Source organism: Nyctereutes procyonoides, unplaced genomic scaffold (assembly GCF_905146905.1).
Source record: "Nyctereutes procyonoides isolate TBG_1078 unplaced genomic scaffold, NYPRO_anot_genome, whole genome shotgun sequence".
Taxonomy (NCBI): Eukaryota; Metazoa; Chordata; class Mammalia; order Carnivora; family Canidae; genus Nyctereutes; species Nyctereutes procyonoides.
In genome coordinates, this window is record NW_026575131.1 from 15,977,923 (window position 1) to 15,999,437 (window position 21,515).

Sequence of the window (21,515 nt, forward strand, 5' to 3'; positions counted from 1 at the left end):
CTGAATTAAGTCAAGAAGACTCTATCACTATGTCAGATTTCTTCAGGCAAGCCTTTAATCAGCAAAATGGAAATGCTCTGCCTTCTGTAGAAGCAGGCAGACTGAGAAAAAAATAAAAAAAAAAAAGTCTATCAGTTTCAACTTTGACCCCACTAAATAAATGTTGAACAAATATCAGTTCATGAGAGTGAGAAAGTTTTAGACTGCTTGGATGCATTGAATCTTTCCAGCTTCATGAATGTGGGAACCCACGTGTCCAATGCCTGTCCCCAGTCTAGTCTAATTAAGCTGAAATTCTTTCAGATATGCCATACTCTTTTGTTTATGGACATTTAAAATATTGCTCCTTTGCCCTTCCACTGACCTGTACATGCCTTTCCTTTGGATCTCAGCTTAAAGAGAATGTCCTCAATTTAGGTTATGCTCAACTTGCCATGAAGTCTGACAACTACTCAGTTATTGACCATAATAATCATATTTTAAAATTTAGTGCCTTTTTTCTCAGTGAAGCTACAGATTCTATGAAAGTAAAAATCACAAGTATTGATAATTATATTTTAATGCTTAGTACACATAAATGTTCAATAAATAGTAGTGATTCAAAGAATAAACAAACAAATCAATGTTTATTGTCCATAAGCTCATGGAACTTTGTTGCTTTGCTTGATCCTTCCTCTTTTTCATCTCCTTTCTTCTTACCATTAAGAAAATTTTGTGGTAAAAGACACTAATGGGTTATTTATTGTAATAGACACCACTGAGATTATCATTCTCAAACTGCTTCTATTCCCAATTTTTCACTGTAGGGACTTATCTGCCCAGCTTTCTGTGAGGTCTGTGTGGTCACGTGGCAGGGTTCTAGCCATTGGCATAAAAGGATTTTACTGTAAGGATGCAAGGCAATTTTGCATTTTCTAATGACAGGGATAGATTTGGTCACTTTTGTCCCTACCTTCCCCATCTCCCTTAAATATGGGTTTTATTTCTGTAGCTATAGCAGTCATTTCCTCAAGGCTATAAGCATGAGGGAAAAGGATAAAGAAAAACATCATCAATCACAGTGCCATGGCTCAACGACCACCCCTGAACCTCTTAAGAGATAAAATAAATATCTGCTTAAATCATTAAAAATTGAGATTTTTCTCTTCTTTACTTTTAACTGGCAGATGAAAACATTTCTGACGGATAATTTTGAATTCTATTCAAAATATCATGTGCTAGGATCAGCTTTGGAGGAGCCCTCTCCTGGCTTGGATGTACCCAAAATTGTGCTCCACTGGAAGTCCTAATATATTGCTCAGATAGAATAATAATGATCACCCCACATTCTTTTAAAGTTAATTTAGACATTTCCCATTATTTCAAGGTAAGGCACTCTCTAATTTACATAAAAATTTGATTCATATTATGTATAATCATCACTTGCTAAAATGTCATTTTAAGTTTTTTAGTTATAAATAAATGACTTACCTAATACTCTCAATTCTGCATTTGCATAAATTATCTGATATTTGTTTTCTGCAGCACACTGGTAGACACCAGAATCTGACACATTCAGCATAGTTATGATAAGTGTTCCATTTTCTATTTGAATTCTTTCCTAATAAAAAAAAAGTCATGTGAAGATGCTAGTACGTTAATGTAGGCATACTCTTAACCAGAATATATTATTAAACATTTGTGCATATCTATAAGATAGGATATTTTGGTGTATGAGAACTGATGTTTATGAAGATGACACTTAATATACTGAAAGATTCTGAACAGATTTTGAAGTTAAAAAAAGAAATGTCTTTCATATAATTTTAGTGGTTAGTATATTTAATGTCTCATTTCTTTGAAAATTGGCATTGTCTGCACAGAGTGTGTGCTATCTTTCTGTTATTTGGCATATAAAATAATTTGTAATATTGACCTTTCCAATTACTCCAGAAAATACGGTTAGTAACAAAGTTAGACATGAATATAATGGTTAGAAATGTCTTTGGCTTTCCATCGTAAGGTCTCCAAAAGACTTGAAATGTGATGACTTGATAATATTCTGAGTCAGAAGTTGGAGAAGCTAAATTCTCCTTTTCTGCAGCCTGCCATAGTATGCTTAAACAGCCAAAATCTGTTACAGAGTCCCATTTGGAGTATAGAAATACAATTTTGAGTGCATACATAATGAAATAGTTTAATAGAGCAAATATAATTTTAAAAAAATATTTCGGTATACCTATTACCATCCTTTAAGGATAATAAAAGTTGGCTGGAGGAAACAGAAAATGCTCTATGCAAAAGGTATTCAGGAAGAAAAGTCCATTAAAACCAAAACAAAGAACAGCATTATATTCAGCTTCTAAACACCAGATGTTCTTTGTGTCCCTAGCTATGCCCACAAGTCCAAAGTAAAAGGGAGAATTAACGCAATTATCTGAATAATTTGATGAAAAAATGCCGTCTCATTTTCAGCATACTGTTGAACAAAAGTAAGCTTTAGACTGAAAAATGTGGATAACTGCCTTAATCCTCCATTTCCAATTAGTTTAGAGCCATTAGTTTTCTTAAAAGCAAGATACTGGGTAATGTTTAAGAGCTTGGATCCTGGAATCAGACTATGTTTAGAATATAAATTCTAACATTTACTAGGTGCTGTGTGACTTTGGACAAGTAACTTAACCCCTCTGAAACCAGTTTTCATCGTCTATAGAAGAAATAATACTAGCATTTCTCTCATAAAATTGCCATGAGGATACAGTAAGATAATGCATGGAAAAACATTAACACAAGATCTGGAGCATACAAGAGTTTGGTGGGTGTTAATTATGATGATGATGATGATGATGATATCTGAATGTGGATCTATCACGGACTGGTGTGTGACCTTATGCAAGTTGTCTTCTCTACCCTTAATTTTCCTTATTTGAAAAATGGGGATAATATTAATAGCTACTTTGAGTTTATTTAAGTATTATATAAGTTAGTTTATATGGAGTATACTACATTTCCTAGCACCTACTCAGCATTCTATGAACATTAGTTGTTGCTGGTAGTAACAATATTTCCCTAGGAGAATAAGTGAATTCTTAATATCAGCTTAGATACTTACCTCTGGGTTGAGGCGTTCACCATTCTTTAACCAGGTGTACCAAGGATTTGGCTTTCCACTAGCTCTGCATTCCCAAAACAGACTGTCATAGATAGACAGGTATGTATTTTGGATTTTTTGTTCCCATTCTGGTGGGGCTGTTTCAAAAATAGAGAAGAACAACTACTTGGCAAGTCAATTATTCAAAACATTGTGCAACATTCCAAGATCTATAGAAAGCAGAAGGACAAAGCTAACTGGATCCAACAGTGCTGCAAATACATGTCTTGAGGGAAGGGAAATGCAGGAGCCTCATTGTGGACCAACAGAAATCTTGATATAAATATCAGTGGTCCTTCAGCATAAAATAAATGTTTGCCATTTGTCATTTTGATGCACCTTTACAGCAACTTGGGAGTTGTGGGAAAAGGTCCAAATGCAGAACAAGGCCAGAGAATAATTTCATGTAAATAGTGCATAGGTCAAGTAAGAAAATGTATACCAAATCTGAATCCATTGTGGACCAAGGCCCTTGATTATATTTTGTCTGAACTAACTAAAGTCTGTCTATATCAGACATAATTACAATTCAATAGTTTGAAGCACAATTCAAATATGAGCCTTTTACATATTAGTAGGATTATGGTCCAATTTTTTTTTTATCCTAGGTAAAACATTGACAGACAATGAGTACTAAGGCACTTACATTAAGTGTTATTTAAGTATAAGATGGTATGATCCTTGCTACCATTGATAGAAACAGGTGGGGTGTAGATTTAATGTTTTAAAACTAGTATTTTTTCCATAAAGATGATATGAGGGTGCTGGGCTGTGTCATTTAATCCCTTTCTTTTAATCAGGCCTGTCCTCAGATACGTTAAGCAGGTGAAATTTCCTTTGGAACTGCAGGCTATTACAAGCTAGATGTTTTATATGTCTCATTGCAGTTGATTCTCCCTCCAATCATTTGTAGAGGATTTTTGCAGGGATGTTAGATAACTTGCTCAAGAAGATATAGTTAAAAAATACAGAAGTCAAAATTTGAACCTCAGAAGCAGAGCCTAAATCAAGGGGCTGTGTTCAGGCTGTCTCTTTGGGAATGCCAGCCCAAAGGTAAGGTGTCAGGAAAAGGAATAGTCAACAGGGAAAGAAAGAGGTAATGCAAGGATCAGTTATTGTTGGCCACCCAAATGGGCCACTGTTACTCTATCTTCTGTGAACTTCGAAGGGGTCTTTATAACTGTCTACCTAGGAAAGGAAGAGGAAGCATTTGTTCACTGGCTCCTGTCCACAGTCATTCAAGGGTAGTATAGGCATTATGTATGAGCATATCCAGGTTGTGGGTATTTATGTGCTGAGTATGTTCTCGAGAGCACAGAAAACTGGAAGAGGAAATCAGATGGACTCTCTGTGGCACCTGAAATGAGACTCTATCAGGTTACACTTACAAAGAGCTGCTCACTATAGCAGTGGTTGAAGTAAGAAGTGGGATTGAGAGTTTTTGAAATGTTATACAAGTATGTCTGACTTCCAGGGTTTTCCCACTGCAACGTCTGCTTCACCAAGATAAAAGGTCCTTTAGGGAGCTGGTTGCTGAGAAGAAGGAATCGTGATGTTTCACTGTAATAATGACTAAGCCTGGGATTGCCATCTGTGGGAATCAGGATGACTTCCAGTTACAGAACACGCTTATCACTGTTTTAAGGGACAAACCAAGGCAAGACTTAGAAGAAGTAGATGCATGGATAAAATGGAATCATGTTTCTGAACTTTATTACCAAAATTTTATAATTTGAAGATGATTGTTTAGAAATTGTCTTAGCATATGTTTGACCTGGAAGAAGAAATTCATGCTAACATATAATTCATATTGCTTAATAAAAGTTGAAATATATATGGTTTGTTGCTTAGGGCAGTAATTATAATTTTAAAACATATTTATTTAATATGTAAATTCTTGGGATTCTTCAGATTGAAAACCAAAGTTTCACACAGTTAATTCATGAAAGGAGTTAGGGTTTCAAGTCAATAGACAGGTTTGGATTTTAGATTTTATTTTTCCCTACTGAATGGTTATGGAAAGTTACTTAACGTCCCTGAATATGTTACATTTTCTATAATGATATTAATACTTTAAGAATTTCTTTTAGAGGTTATAAAGATACAATATAGAGGGATAGGGTTCCAAATTATAACTTAAACACAGCAATATAATAAACCTGATTCTATTCTTAAAATTTTCAGGTCTTATGCAGTTCTCAGGTAATTGAGTCAATTACTCAATTACTCCTTTGGGAGCACAATGACAAATAAATTAATAGGTGAGCAAGAAGCATAATATTTGTCCTATTGACCAATTATTCATTATTACTCCACAAGGATCATTTGAACTCATTAAATGGCTGATGACATGTGTTTCTACTTCTTACTATTGTTAACAATTACATGAATTAATATTTGTAAAATCTGCTGTGTAAGTTAACAGTTTCTGTATAGATGTGGGAGAAAGTACTTTATTATTGATTTCCGGTTAAAGATACCCTCATTTTCTGTTTAATCATGTAGTTATATCTTTGTCTATTTAATAGAAAAATAAACTATTTACTAAAAATTCGCAATGCCTTTAATACTTTGGTGACTAAAATGCTTCCAGTCACATCCTTACTATTTTATTTACAATGGATGCTAGATTTGAAAGAATTCTTATATGTGTGTGTGTGTGTGTGTGTGTGTGTGTGTGTATATAACTACAACTGTAGAGGAATAATCAGCAGGATATCATGTTCTATATATAAAATAGTACTTTCCATCCAAGGTTAAAATAGGAAATTCTAAAGGAAATGGAAAATAATATAACCAAGGCACAATATGTTCTCCCCACAGGATACTCAATCGCCATTCCTATGAGGTAATTACAATACCTTAGACTTTTCCAGTTATGAAAAAAATATGTATTTTCTCCAATTACTTTATCGTTGATTGTAAACATGTCACAAAGAAACATGGCAAATAGGAAAGTATTTTTGGTCATGTATAAATACAGTCTTAAAACGTTCTCCAATAAGTATGTATTAAATTTAGCAAAGAAGTTAAGAATATTTTAACAGCACCAAACATTTTGATAATTCTTGGGTGTATTTTATTGTTTATTTGCTCTAGAAAAAGAAGAAGAAGAAGAAGAAGCAAATTTTATGCAAGTGCGTATTTTGGCCTGGATAAACGAAGACATGAAGACAATTTTTATATAATATATGCTTTCATTTGAGATTCTGGTAATTGAGACAAACATGTATTTTAAGTAAAGTAATGACTTTATTTTTCTATTATGCACATATGAATAGACAAAATCTGGAAAATAGAAACAAATACTGAAAACTACCATTCAGTATTATGTTTCTCCTGTCATTTTTTTCTTTCTTTTGTGAATTTTACCTGGAATTATCATTAAGATTCTCATGGGCTGTTGCTCAATGTTTTATGGGATGTATATTGGATTCTATGGCACTTTGTGTTATAAAGTTTTATAGCTTTAATGTGACACTGCTGATACTTTCAAGGCAATTATAATAAACAGTAGCATGCAACAACCATGATGGAATTAAAGCTATATTTTAAAAATGGTCATTCCTACCTGTCCATCACTGTATTAAATATCCTAATCCAGACATGTGTCTTCTTTATTTCTCCTATGACACTCTTCCACAACATGCTAATGACTTTCACTACTTACTATGAAGGAAGGATATTACTGAATATTTCATAAACTTTTTGAAATTCTATTGGCTTACCATAGAAAATGAGTTGACCCTTTGCAAGGTTTCTCCCTCGAAGGTTGCCTGCAATACACTCATAGAAGCCTTCATCTTCCTGTTGAAAGTTCGGGATTTCAAGAATAGCTTGGGATTTGCTGTACTTGACTTTCCCTGGCAACGGGTTTCCATCCAACCTCCTCCAACTAATATCAGGGACTGGACTAAACAGTTATACCTCATTAGAATAGAAGACAATTTAGTCTTTATGACAGTAGGATAAAAGAAGAGTGTCCTTAAGAATAATTCTCAAGGAAAAATTTTCCATCGATCTATTATATTGTGACTAGTTTTCAGATCATGCAATCATTCACCATCCATTCATCCAGCAATTTATAACACTTTATTAAGTGATGTGCAAGTCATGGTGCTATAATCAGGGAATAAGTCAATGAATAAAATAAACCTGTTTTCTGCCCTCATGTTGCTTAAAGACCAGTGGAGAAACATACAATAAATAAATAATAAAAAATAATACATCTGTAAATTGCAGTAAATGAAACAAAGGAAACAGGGTGCAGAAATAGGAACAAGATTATATCAATGTATACATGGTGGTCAGGAAATTCTTTGTAAGCATGTGACATTTAAGAATAGGCAAGCTTTTTCTATACTTATAGATGCTAAGACAAAAATACAGATTACTCTATGGCTAATTTAGCAATAACAGATTACTGAAGATATATGTGATGAGTGAGCTAGATTATCATGGGGGACCAGTACTATAAAATGGACTTATATAAATTGGGGGTTTAGATTTCATGATTTTCAAAAGAATGCACTAACCTATAGCTTATCTAAAACAAAAATAACAAAAACCCTATAAAAGTTAATTTTATATTGTACCCTATCCCTGTTAGAATTTGTGGAGTTCCTTTATTTATAGGTTTAACTTAATCTTATATCTAATATCTTCAGTCTAGTATGAATATCTTTGAAAATAGCAAAAATATATTTATAATGTCTAAACCTAAGTGCTAATCATTTCTCTCTGCTTTTTACAAGGAATGGTCAAACTAGACCACTTTCAACTTATTATTTAATGATTCAGAATTTGCCTAACCATTCTAATAATTATTGGTTGCTCAAAATTCAGGTGACCTGCACCACACGGTTTCAAAATGTCTGCATCCTATTACATGCAGATTTTTTTTCGATAATAATAAGGGATGGACTTAGAAATTCATGATGAGAAAGACCTTATTTCTACAGATACAAAGACAGCAGGGTCTATGTAAAATTAGAGCAGGAAAGTATTTCCTAATAAACTAATCACTTATAATAACAAATCCCCAATCTATTTACATTAAACATCTTTCCTTTTCTAGTGTCAAATCATTCTTCATTCTCTTATAGATTTCCAGATGATTTAAATGTTTCTATTCTAAATACATTTTAAATTAATAATAATAAAAGTAAATCATTTTATAAAGCCAGATTATAAACTTTATCAAAGATACAGGATTTCTACAAGTCAACAAAAATAAAGTGGGAATTATCTAGTCAAATGCAAAGTAGATGACAAAGATCTGTGGAGTTTGAATGGTAAACTACAGAATATTGGTGATGGTGACTCAGTAAAGGCTTCAAATAAAGCAAAACTGATGAAGTCCAAGGGATTTTTTATTGGCAAACAATGATGCCCCTTCTGTGCAACTCAAAGATAGACATAATATAGAAAGTCATACATGTGCTCACATATTTGTCAGAAAACATATCCCCCAATCGCTGTGTGATTTATTTTTCTCAGAATTAGTATATAGTTACAAATATAACTTGAATTTGGTTAAACACAAAATAAAATAATTATTATAATAAACTTAGTTTTTAAAAAAACTAAGCCTTTTATTTATTTATTTTTAAAGACTTTATTTATTTATTAATGAGAGAGAGAGAGAGAGAGAGAGAGTCAGAGACACAGGCAGAGGGAGAAGCAGGCTCCATGCAGGGAGCCCAACGTGGGTCTCGATCCACGGTCTATAGGATCACATCCTGGGCTGAAGGCAGCGTTAAATCGCTGAACCACCCGGGCTGCCCCAAAACTAAGTCTTTTAAAAAGCCTTGCCACCAACCACAAATTTAGGTTGACATTTTAGTAGAATGGCATATTCTCGCCAACTATTAACCTCAGATAACTGTTTTTTTTTTAAAGATTTTATTTATTTATTCATGATAGATACAGAGAAAGTGGCAGAGACAGACGCAGAAGAAGCAGGCTCCCGGCAGCAAGCGCGATGCAGGACTCGATCCCCAGACTCCAGGATCACACCCTGAGCCAAAGGCAGACACTCCCAGATAACTTTTTTTTTTATTAATTCATATTAAAGAATAAAAAACTACAAATAAAAATGAAGTTATAGGGGCATCTGGGTGGCTCAGCCGTTGAGCATCTGCCTTCAACTCAGGGTGTGATCCTGGGGTCCTGTAATCAAGTCCTGCATCAGGCTCCACATAGGGAGCCTGCTTCTCCCTCTGCCCATGTCTTTGCCTCTCTCTGTGTGTCTTTCATAATAAATAATAAATAATAAATAAATAATAAATAAATCTTTTAAAAAAAGTTAAGTTCTAGAAGAAAATTGTTCACACAGAAAGATTAAGATTTTCACCGAATTTGGTGAATTTTAGAGTCTATACCCTATCATACAAATTTAAAAAAATATATATATATATAATGTATATGTAAAGATATTAAAGGTTGCTATCGATGAGTAGTAAAAATATTAATGCTTTCAATTTTCGTCTTTCTGCTTATCTCGATTTTTCATTATTTTCCTACAAAAGTCTGCATTATCTGTGTAATACAAATTTCTAAGAAAATTTATTCTCAAAGAGGAAAATAGAGACTCTGATACTTTTCTAAATTCATGACCCTTTGTTATTTTTTATGACTGTGTATCTCTGAGGTTTATAACAAATACATGTAAAGTAACCAACTAAAAAAAGCTTTTAAACTAAAGCATTAAGACAAAAAAAGATCAGTAAAGACTGAGTCTATTTCCTATAGTTGTATCATAGTTCTTTATTTTGATTATGAAGACAGAAGTCAATTTTTGATATCACTAAATATCTTAACTCTGAGTCAGTTTGACATTTAATAATAATTGTAGTAATATCACAATAGCTATTGCTTATTAACCACAAACTATGTGCCCTATATTATATATGTGTACAACATGCATAGATAATTGCATTTACTTTTCCTACAACTAAGGGTGGCAGAACTAGGATCTGTTCCCAAGTGTCCTTGCCTCAAACGCTATGCATTTAAACATAAAACAATACAGATCCCACAGCTATTACAAGATCATATTCTGATAGCTTTAATATTTGTGGTTTTACAAGAGTAGATATCCATTTTAAGTGTCCAAATCAAGTGGAGGCAAAAATAATAAGTCCCACCCACCCCAACTATTCCTACTTTCCCCAAAAGAACTCAGTGATAATCCTGAAGTCTCTCTGGATAATTTTTTTTTTCCCTAAATGGATGAAGTGGTAAATCCTATAGAGATATATCTTTCTAATAGAAGTAATGCAGCAGAAACTGTCAGTACTCTACCTGTGTGCCTTTTGATCCCTTAGCCACCCCGGATTCTGAAGTGCTTTTACCCTCAACAGTTAATATCTGCATCTGTATCTCTTTGTTGACAACTACCCTCAAGCTGCTGTAGCTAATTTTCCCTTCACAAAGAAAGAGGTGAAAGCAGCTAGACATTTACTCACCTCCAAGGTCAGCTCTTAATCACCTAATTGGGTGTTGTGGTACAAATCGTCCAGCTCCTTGCCACTGGTGGTGGGACATCTCTGGGGTGAGACTGCCCTCTCTTCAGAGCTCCTCCGCAGGACTTTTAGGCAAATTTAACTTCTGTTGAATATCGTATGATACCATACTCTGCTGGCTACTCTCTCTTCTCTTTTCCACTTCTCAATTCTCTTATGGGTTCTAAGAACTCTTCTAACAAATCACTTGCAAAAAATTATCCTTTCAAAGTCTGCTTCTTGGAAAACCAATTTATTGAATTCCCAATATGCTGTGACCCTTCTTTTACCTTAATTACAATATCAAGTGTAAGGAACCCTTAAATAATTATCAGTATGGTATGTCCATATAGCCATTAGACAGACATAGAAATGGTTTTCTGTGGTATTAAACATCAATGGAATACATGACCATAACTGAGCAGTAGAATCCTTGTGGAAAGCCACAACTGTGGAACATACAAGATCTAAGTTACACCAGAATAACAGCAAAAGGCTAGAAATGTAGAAAAAACGTAAGGCTGAACAGAGACAGAAAAGTTTTTTAGTTAAGAAAGGATACCCTCTAGATCTTTTTTCTTACCTCATTTGGGGTTGGAGTGATAAGTCTTCACTAATAAACCTTTTAATTATGGAGAAGCTCATAAGATTCAGTGTGCTGTCTTCTAACATAAGAACTTTCTATTTTGAAGAAGGATATAAGAATTAGAGTACTGAGTTCTCAATCTGCAGTGGTCCCATGTTTGTTTGTTGTCTGTATTTTGATTTTCCTTTAAAAAAACAATGCTTCCTATCTTTACTTCGTCTTATTTGATTTGGGAAGTCTACACCTCTGGCTTGAGGACAGAGCACAAGATTCAGGTCTTGCCATTAGAAGCAGGTACACCATGGTCACTGCAGAGGTCAACTGTGAGAACCAAGGCAACCTGTTAGAGACAACTACACTCAATTCTGGGACTGCTTTTAGAAGAACTATTGAAAGGAGAATCTTTCTTTGCTGTGATTTGCTCAGACAGTATAATAGAAACTTGGAACTTCTAGGCAATAATTTCCCACCAAATGGAGTATCTTTGAAATCCAAAGCTAACACAAAGGATAGACACTTGGAATTTTTCCACATGCCTGGACCAAGTTATGCCTGATGCCAAGCCCCACCCAGGCCCACATGTCTCTTTGAACATTTCTGTAAATCAATACTTCTTTTTGTTTCCTTTTTTTAAAAGATTTATTTATTTATTCTTTAGAGATGCAGAGAGAGAGGCAAAGACATAGGCAGAGGGAGAAGCAGGCTCCTCGCAGGGAGCCCGATGTGGGACTAGATCCCAGATCCCAGAATCACGACCTGAGCCGAAGGCAGGCGCACAACCGCTGAGCCACTCAGGCGTCCCTTTTTCCCTTTTTGACTGAAACTTGTTTGAGTTGTTTTCCTGCTGCTTACAAACCAATCCCACTCCCTGCAAAAAGACATGACAAATAGTTCTGAACACCTGGGTCTAAAGGCAACCTGTATGATTGAATTATACAATATGGTGGATTTCCTCTGGATGTTACATTTTATACTCCATATATTAGAACTGTGGGGCAACTAAACTATCAAAAACACTTAAACTTTTAAAAATGTTTTTTTATAAATAGAAGTCTTATCAAGTATATTTTGTGACTACATTTTAGGTTAAAATTACTAATAGGAGAAAAACAGTTTTATAAGGACTCAGTTACTAATTAAATGCTGAGATTTTTTTCAAATTTGTTATGTCACTGCTAAATAAGAATGCCATGATCCTTCTGATTATCACTGGTAATGTGATATATACCGACAGAATAAATGCAAAACACAGATTACATAAAATACATATGCATTTTAATGAAAACTTCCCATTTTGTCCTGAAACTTCTTATGAAGACACTAAATCAACTGCTTTAGATTTCACACCCTCTGTCTTTTCTGAAGGCATCCCAAATGGACAGTGGGTGGGAAGAACTGGAATCTACAAAAGATGAAATTATTTTAGTAATGAGCTTTAGTTTTTAAAGATATTTATTTATTTGATAGAGAGCAAGTGCTTCAGTGGGGGTGAGGAGGGCAGAGAGAATCTTCAAGCAGACTCCTCACTGAGCACAGAACTCAATGTGCTGATCTATCCTATGACCCATGATATCATGACTTGAGCCAAAACCAAGAGTCAACCAACTGAGCCACCCAAGTGCCCCAATTAGCTTTAGTTTTTAAATGCAATTTAATTTTTCTAAGACATACCATTCTATGTAAATTATAATTATAATAATAAAGCTATTATAATAGAATACTATTTATGTAGTACAGAGCAGAATGTAGCTCTTATCAGCTATATTTTGCTCTACCTCTATAAGCATGAATTTTCTCATTTATAGGATAGGGATTAAAAATAGTACATAATTCATAGGATTATTATGAGGATTAAATGATACAATCCAGGTCTCATGTACAACACGCTGTCAAGCAACATTAAACATGTTGTCTAGCAACATTTTAGTGTTAATAAGTTAATAAAACAACTTACAGTCATTATGTTATTGTTATTATTTCAAAAGCAAAAACCCTAGCTGATATTTGTTTTCTGTTCTCTATTAAGGACTCCAATATGACTATGCATTCAACATAAATTGATTTATGAATCCTTTGTCAATTAAAATTAGATCTCCACACTGTGAAAGAAATGGGCACACAAACATCCCCATATGTCTCTAGAAGTATATTTCTTGCTTCTCACTGCTTTATATATTGACTACTAAGATGCTATTATGCCCAATCATAGTGGTCATGCTCATTTTCTCATCATGACAACAGAGGTCTCTCAGGTGAGATACTACATGTTTTGCTGTGAAGTACCCTTGTTTTTCGACCCTAGTTAATCATCTAGAACCATGGTGGTAGTGTGGAAAGGAATTATACAGAATTCTCCAAAGAGAGAAAAAAATCCTATGTAACACTCGTGAGCATTTTTATGAATATTATAATCATTAATTGAGTGCTTACTATGTACCAGGCATTGTGACAGATGGCTTCCGTATGTCATCTGAGTTAGTCAGCTGGCAGCTGTTAACAATTCTAATTACCTTTTTGGAATGGTACTCACGTTTAGACAGGTAATGTCTGCTAAGTTGTTACCTGCCAATTCTCCTCTACTTAGAGTTCCAGTACAGGATAATTTATTGTGATTCACTTTTCAATTCTTTAGGTTACCACCCATTCAATTACAAACAATAGTAGACTACTTCTACTGGGCTATAGCATTATTTTTAGGATCTACCTAGTTTGACCGTGTTGATGATGTTAGTGATGCAGTATTTGCTGGCAGTTCATTCTAGTTTAAAATAAGTGGTCTATTTAAAATGCACAGTTAATATATTAATATATGAAGAATGTCATGGAGACAGGGGGTCTTTGAGGGAGCTTCAGAATGGAGATTATTGTTAAATCTTTTGAAACTGCACTGTTACAGAAGGGAAGCCAAAACAAAGGTGCTATCATCATCCTAACTGCAAATATCAGGCATTTCTGGCAACATTTCGCTTTTAGCTCCAATTCTTCCCTGCTTTTTTTTTTTTTTTTTTTTTTTTTTTTTGTCTTTCCAATATGATATAGAAATAGAGCTTGGATATAAATCTCAATACAGAAAACCAATCTGAAACAACTCTCTTATTCAAAGTTTCCTCAGACCATAGGAGATGCACTCAGGAGCCTTGCATTTCAAAAGGAGCTTTGAAAAAAACCTTTTCTGATTTTGCTACTATTTGCTAAATCAAGTTTGCCTGAAATGTGGGTCCTCATGGTTGTGAGATACTACCAGATAAAACACCAAAGTATTTTTTCTTTCTCTTTCTTTGTTCCTCCACCCCTCTGGTTTTGTGCTTCTTAAATAAGCATTGCCATAAATAAGGACTTTTCCCTCATTCTCTCTCATCATTATGCTTTTACTGTGTGAGCATTCTATTAATTTTATCTAGAGACACAGTATACATTTGTTAACCATCTGGCCTAGTTCCAACCTGAATTGGAAGTTAAATTAAAGCTCTTCACACACTAGTAGAAACTGTGCTTCAATTTTATACTATTATCCCATAAATAGAATTTTCATTACTAGTGCTATTTGAGAAAGCTTATATTTCTCCCCTGGATTTCTTAAACCTCATTATACACAGCTTAAATCCAGGCCATACTAAGTTTTTAACCAGAAACTTGTACAGAGAACCAGTTTCCTAAGATGCTCATATTTGGGATTATTCTTAACTTAAACCTCATTTCAGAAAAATCCTGTCAGTGGCCATTTTTAATCGAAGACAGTGAGGTAGAATAACAAAAAGCAGCAAAGGGTGCCTTTGTTAAATTTTCAGACTGCTCGGCTAGCTGCTTTCATTTCCCCAACTTGAAATATTCATACAAAGAGTTTGGAATGCAAGATTGTCCTGTGGGGATACAATGAGGATACATTCATGAGTTCTATAGAACAATCTCACTGTTATGGAGAAAGGAAAACATTTCTTTTTTTCCTGAGTGATCTAAATGCAGTCATGATCCTGTCCTACTGGTCAGAGTCTATACCAGGTTTCTCTCAGGGAAAAATCTTATGGTGTACATGTATTAGTCTGGTATATTTGACACTACAATTGCTGCAGCCATTTGGAAAGGTATGGTTTGGTCATAATAACAGTGGCAGCAGAATGAAGCTCTCATGTAGGGTAAAAGGACACAAGCACGTTTTATATGATTGAATGCAAATTGTCCAATTTCTCTAGGTCTCAGCCTTCTCATAACTAGAGATAACAATGGGCACATAAAAGGCTTCTTGAGAGGATCAAATAAGGAAATATGAGTGAGAATCTGTTGTGAAATAGAAAGTTTGAAATAAAAATAAGGTTTGCTAAATTTCCTTATTACCATGATTATCATCACATAAGGACAAGAAGGCCCTATTATCTAAAGATTCCCTGAGAATGTTATTGCCATTTTCAACTCCTTTTAACTAAAGTAAAGTAAGTTCTAATTGGCACATGAACCACAAACTGGAGACTGTCATTCCTAGGTGAAAATTACGCTTCATTTAGTAGTTGATTAACAGCTTGTCCATAATGTTTTATCAATATATAATATTAACCTAAATAAAGACCTCTCCAATTATGAACATTATGCTACTCTAGAATAAAGAAAATGATAATTTGGTTAAAGTATGTGAGGTTCTGGAGGCCTGTGTCCCATCAAATTTATGGGTCTTGACCTTAGCTCTGCTCATAACCATACACTTTCAGATAAAGGAAACATTACATATGGTATGCTAATATTTAATTATTCTATCATTAATATATCTAATATGTATTGAGCACATATTATATGCCTGGCACAGTGAAACCATGTAACAATACTATGAGACACAGGACTACTGTTATTAGTATTTTGTAGATGAGGATCCTGGGATTAGGAAAGCCTGGATAACATACCCAATATCACACTGTAAACTTAAAACAAAAAAATGCTTTCTTTTTTTTTTTTTAAGATTTTATTTACTTATTCATGAGAGACACAGAGAGAGGGAGGGGGGCAGAGACACAGGCAGAGGGAGAAGCAGGCTCCATGCAGGAAGCCTGACATGAGACTTGATCCATGGTCTCCAGGATCACACCCTGGGCTGAAGGCGGCCCTAAACCACTGAGTCACCTGGGCTGCCCCCAAAAAATAGTTTCATAGAGATTGAGCTCTAAACCATCATGCTTTGCTGTTCCTACATGAACTAACCAGATATAAAATGAGTTATCATATTAGGCTCTATTAGGATGTGCTAAGAAATATATTCTTCATCTAATGAACTAACGTGTTTGACAACCGGTGAATAGATTTCCTTTTGTACAAGGACAAAGATGAAAGGATAGAGTGGCTTTGTTTTGTTTCTTAACATACCGAGATGCCTCTAGATTCCAAAAAAGCTTCTAGGGATAGGTTTCAAGGTTGGCTGCGAGAAAAAAAAGGAAGTAAGTAACTTCTTTTCCTTCAGCACAGTACCACCTTGGTACTTGGATTTGAAATCTCTCTCATGCAATTGCCAATTATTTAAAAAGTAAGAAATGTAGGTCTCCTGAGAAAGGTGGTGATAGACTGGGATGGGAAGGATGACGAGTTGCTTCCAGAAGCGTATATATTCTTCTTGGATGATTTTTAGAGCCTTTAAATTAGTTTAATTTTAGAAATAGCACTGTTAAACTCCAATTTATGGCTTGGGAGAAGAAAAAATGAAAGCAATCTTTGACACTGTGGATTCATAGTATAGAGTATTCAGAGTAAAATCAAAAGAGGCCCAGCTTGTAGGCTGGTCTGTGAAAGTGGCCCTTTTACAAGCGTTCTTGAGGAGAATTTGGCAACACGTTTCAGAAAACTTAGCTTTTTAGAATCCTTTTACCCAATAATTCTAACTTTCTAAAAATATACTGAGGAAGTTCTCATGGACATGGGTAAAATATAGCCACAAGAGTATTCATTACATCATTATTCATGGCAACAAAAAATGGAAACAAAAGGAACATAAGTGTCTACTAGGAGAAGGCTGACTGAAAACATACATTCTGTCCCCGTCATCAAAAATGAGGGTAAAGAAGATTGGTTAAGGATTTAAAGACAGATTCACGGTTTATGGTTTTAAGATTTTTAATCTTTTTAAAAAAGATTTTATCTATTTATTCATGAGAGACACACACAGAGAGGCAGAGATGCAGACAGAGGGAGAAGCAGGCTCCCTTCAGGGAGCCTGATGGGGAACTCCATCCAGGATCATGCCCTGAGAGGAAGTCAGACACTCAACCGCTGAGCCACCCCGGCATCCCTAGTTCTAAAATTTTTAAAAAACATTTTACAAAATAATATATAGAAACAATGTGAACAGCACAATCAATAAAAGAATATGGGATTATAACCTAAAGTATAAAATAAATGTCCACTACGCAATACTGATATAAATAAATGAATAAATGGGGAGAGGGAAGTGACAAATCTCCCATGCAGAGGAATGCCAAATAAATTATAAGGACTTAGTACCTTAAAGGAGGTGAAGCATAACTCCTTATTCATTAAGTGAGGATGGTGCATACCAATCTCCTTCCAAAGGGTCAATATGGAAGGAGAGAAAAATCAGTAATTTTACAGAGGAGCATCTTGACAAAAACTACTTCAGCCGAGTGATGAAGACTCACATCAGCAGTCATAAATCATTTTGATAGCGTAGTAGCATTGATATGATGTAGTGAAATGGCACTTTGCCTTTGGGTTCTTCTTTCCCCAAACCATAACCTCCATCTAAATATGAGGAAAATATTACACAAACTCCAACAGAGGGTGATCCTATAATGACACTGACCATCACTCCTCAGAACTGTCAAGGTCATCAAAAACAAGGGAAGTCTGAAACACTTTTACAGCCAACAAGAGCCTAGGGAGACGAAAAAAAAAAATCTCAGTGTAAAATGGTAGCCTTAGATGGGCTCCTGGGATTAAAAAAGAAAAAAAGGATGTTAGGCCAAACCAAAGAAACTTGAAGTATGGATTCTAGTAAAAACATTGGTTCATTAATTGAAACAAATGTACCATCTTAATGTAAAATACTAGTAATAGGGGGAAATGTGTGGGGTTATATGGGATTTTGCTGTTCTATCTGCTCATTTCTTCTGTTCTTAAACTGTTATTAAAAGGTCTGTTAATTAAAAGAAAGTATTGGTGAAAGGAGACAAAGAAAAGCAAGAATCTCCTATTTCTCAGAGATCTAAAGGACCCCTTAAATAATAGCCTAAAATTAGTTCTGCCAAAGGAATGGAGGGTGAATCCCTCTAATCTCAGTGTAACAAAGGGTAGCCTGAGGAAAAGATAATCGGTAAATTTCCCAGAGTATCTTTGAATCTTCCTTCACTGAAAGTTTGTAAGGAAAAAGTAGATCCCAAGAAAAATGTGTTATCTGTTTTGTTGCATCCAGTCTATCTTCAGAAGCCTGTGAGCTCCTCGTGGCCTATATGTAATCTTTATTTCCCCAGCACCTATTTTGGTGTATGCTGCTGGCAAAATTCCTCTGACTGACTGACTGACTGACTGACTGACTGAATAAATGAAGGAATAAAGGAATTAATGATTGAATGAAGTTTTCAAAGCAGATTTGCTGAGTTAAGAAATACGTGCGTCCAATTTGCTAAATGAGTGAGTGAGGGGATGATAGTAATCCTTATATATGTTATTAACCACAGAATTTTGAAATGGTAAATCCATTATTCTAAGCAAGTCCTTGAGGATTGTGTTAGCACAAAATATAATGCAGGGATCCCATGTCTCCTTCCTGTGTGTTCCTTTTTACCTCCTCAGTTAAAGCAACTCTGACAATGACTGTAATTAATAAAATTGTCACTATTTATTGATTGTCTTCTATGGGCCAAGTACTTTGGTAGGTAAGTAGGTAAGTTTAATGATATTTCCAGTCCTTACAACAATTCTATTCTATCTATCTATCTATCTATCTATCTATCTATCTATCTATCTATCATCTAATTTTGCCTTTATTTTATAGATAAGGAAACTCCTCATAATAGCCCAGCTCTTGACAGAAGAATTTAGGATTGAAACACTAATCTCTTTGAATTCAAATTCTATGCTCTTCCCAGAACATAATGTTGTCTTGAAATGTTAGGGAATCTGCTAATAATTCATTCAGTCCTAGATGAGTGCACATGTATATGTGTTTGTTGAGGATTGATACCTTTCAATTTCTCAAAGATTGGCTTGAATATTTATCAGGTCTCAGATTTGCATGCATGGTCAACAGGTGTGTATGTGTGTGGGGGTGCATTCTATGGAGCTTACCATAGAATTTACCAGAATTTATCAGTTTATGCCAAGCAACACAGCATCATGATAACATGCAAAACAATTAGCAAGCACTTAGATCAAGTTTCAGTGTGGGGCAAATGAGACAAACTCTACAAAGAAAAATACTTCACTCTTCAGCTACTCAATTCAATGAGAGAGAAAGAGACAAAAAAATAAAGCTAAATTACTTATAAGACATCCATATAGGAAAAGTTTAAGGTATCTCTTTGATTGTATTTAAAGCTAATTGTTAAAGGCCTAAAAGATCTGAATGTACTTAGTTTGATTTGAAACTACCATTGTCATCCTGAGGTCTCACAGGGACTTTTTTGTGCCATAATCTGCCATCATGTCGATATGTATAAGAAAAAAAGTGAACATTAGATAGCCTCTCTTCATCTGAAGGTTCTGGAATACCTAAAGACATCTTAGTGAAACTTCACATTTATTGATTGCAAGTAATAGCCAAGCTGGGTATCTTTTCTTTCATAAATTAGAAAAAAAAATAAATAAGATATACATATATACACAAATATAGTCCTGCATGAAAGCTCCTGAATACATAGAACATTCAGTGCTGCTACTAATTTATTTACATTTTTGAGCTCTAGCAGCAAAGTTACTAAATTAAGGTTAAAAAAAAAAAGGAAAATATGTTTGGTTGTTTATAAGAGCAGTAGAAGAGTTTATGAGGGATATCAGTTTAACTTCTGCACAAACAGCAAAGGCCTATATTTTCCTAACAGTAGACACTAAAATATATCAGTCAGTCATACTACATTTGCATAGCACCTATACACAGAGTTTCTCAGGGTGTTTTACAATACAGTTAATTTGCAGCTTAGATAATTAAGAGTCTGTCATGTTAAACAAATGAGACAAAGCTGAGAGTTGAAAGCTGTGATCATGTCAACTCTGAAACCCCAACATAGAAAGTGGGTTACATATCCCCACAGTCATAGCAATTAAAGTTCAAGCAGGTATCTAAAATTTTGTCTTAATTACTCTCTACTCACACTAGTCTATGGTGGTTTAAGATGGCTAGCTTCCATGAGTAAACACTCAGGTCAGCTTTCCCTACACTTTACTCTCTAGTCTCCCTGCCTACCTGATGGCAGCAGCCTCCCAAAGGCTGCTTTCAAAAGGTTATATTTTGAAACTTTAAAAAATTTATAATGTATAAAGATAAAACTTACTTGTTACTGAAATGTTAGTAATTATAGAGACTCTAAATGGGAAATGTATCTATAATTCCATTCCCCAGATAAAATCTTTTAAACATTTTACTGAAAGTTTTCAAGGCTTTTGTTAGGAAAACATTTACAGACTTGGGGCTAACTACCTCTACACACAGTGAATGAATTCATATATTAAAAGATAATTTGATGCAAATATCAAATGGCTATGTGTGAGGTTTTTTTTAAGATTTTATTTATTTATTCATGAGAGACAGAGACAGAGACAGAGAGAGAGAGAGAGAGAGAGAGAGAGGCAGAGACATGGGCAGAGGGAGAAGCAGGCTCCATGCAGGGAGCCTGATGTGGGACTCGATCCCAGGTCTCCAGGATCACACCCTGGGCTAAAGGTGCGCTAAACCGCTGAGCCACCTGGGCTGGCTGAGTGTGAGTTTTGAAGACTGAATCAGTGCGATTTAGATTAGAATTCCAGATCTGCAATTTATGTGGATTAGTTAATTTCTTTAAACTTTACTGTATTTACCTTCACAATTGGCAATAATAACAATACATGACTTCCAACTATGTTCAAATCACTGGGACTACACTTGCCTTTCTGCTCGAAACAAATGAAAAACTAGACAATTACATGGGAAACAAACTTGATTCCAGAAATATAACAATGGAGGGCACAAAACTGTGATCCCTAAAGGAGAGGAAATACACAAAGCAAGACTTTGGTATCCTGTTTTCTATATACAGGTATTTTCCAGAGAAGAGAATAAGGAAGAGAAACCTAAATAGGACATTAATATTTCTCTGAGTTGAGGAGACAC

At 34.7% G+C, this 21,515-nt stretch overlaps 1 protein-coding gene across 1 annotated transcript in view; it reads right to left on the bottom strand.

Annotated features, from left to right (window-relative positions):
* The window catches only part of CNTN6 (contactin 6), a 155,622-nt gene that overhangs the window by 71,704 nt on the left and 62,403 nt on the right, over nt 1–21,515 (bottom strand). Inside the window, 3 exon segments of the mRNA XM_055344121.1 lie at nt 1,471–1,600; nt 3,092–3,228; nt 6,859–7,043. Coding sequence (XP_055200096.1) covers nt 1,471–1,600; nt 3,092–3,228; nt 6,859–7,043 — 452 coding nt within the window.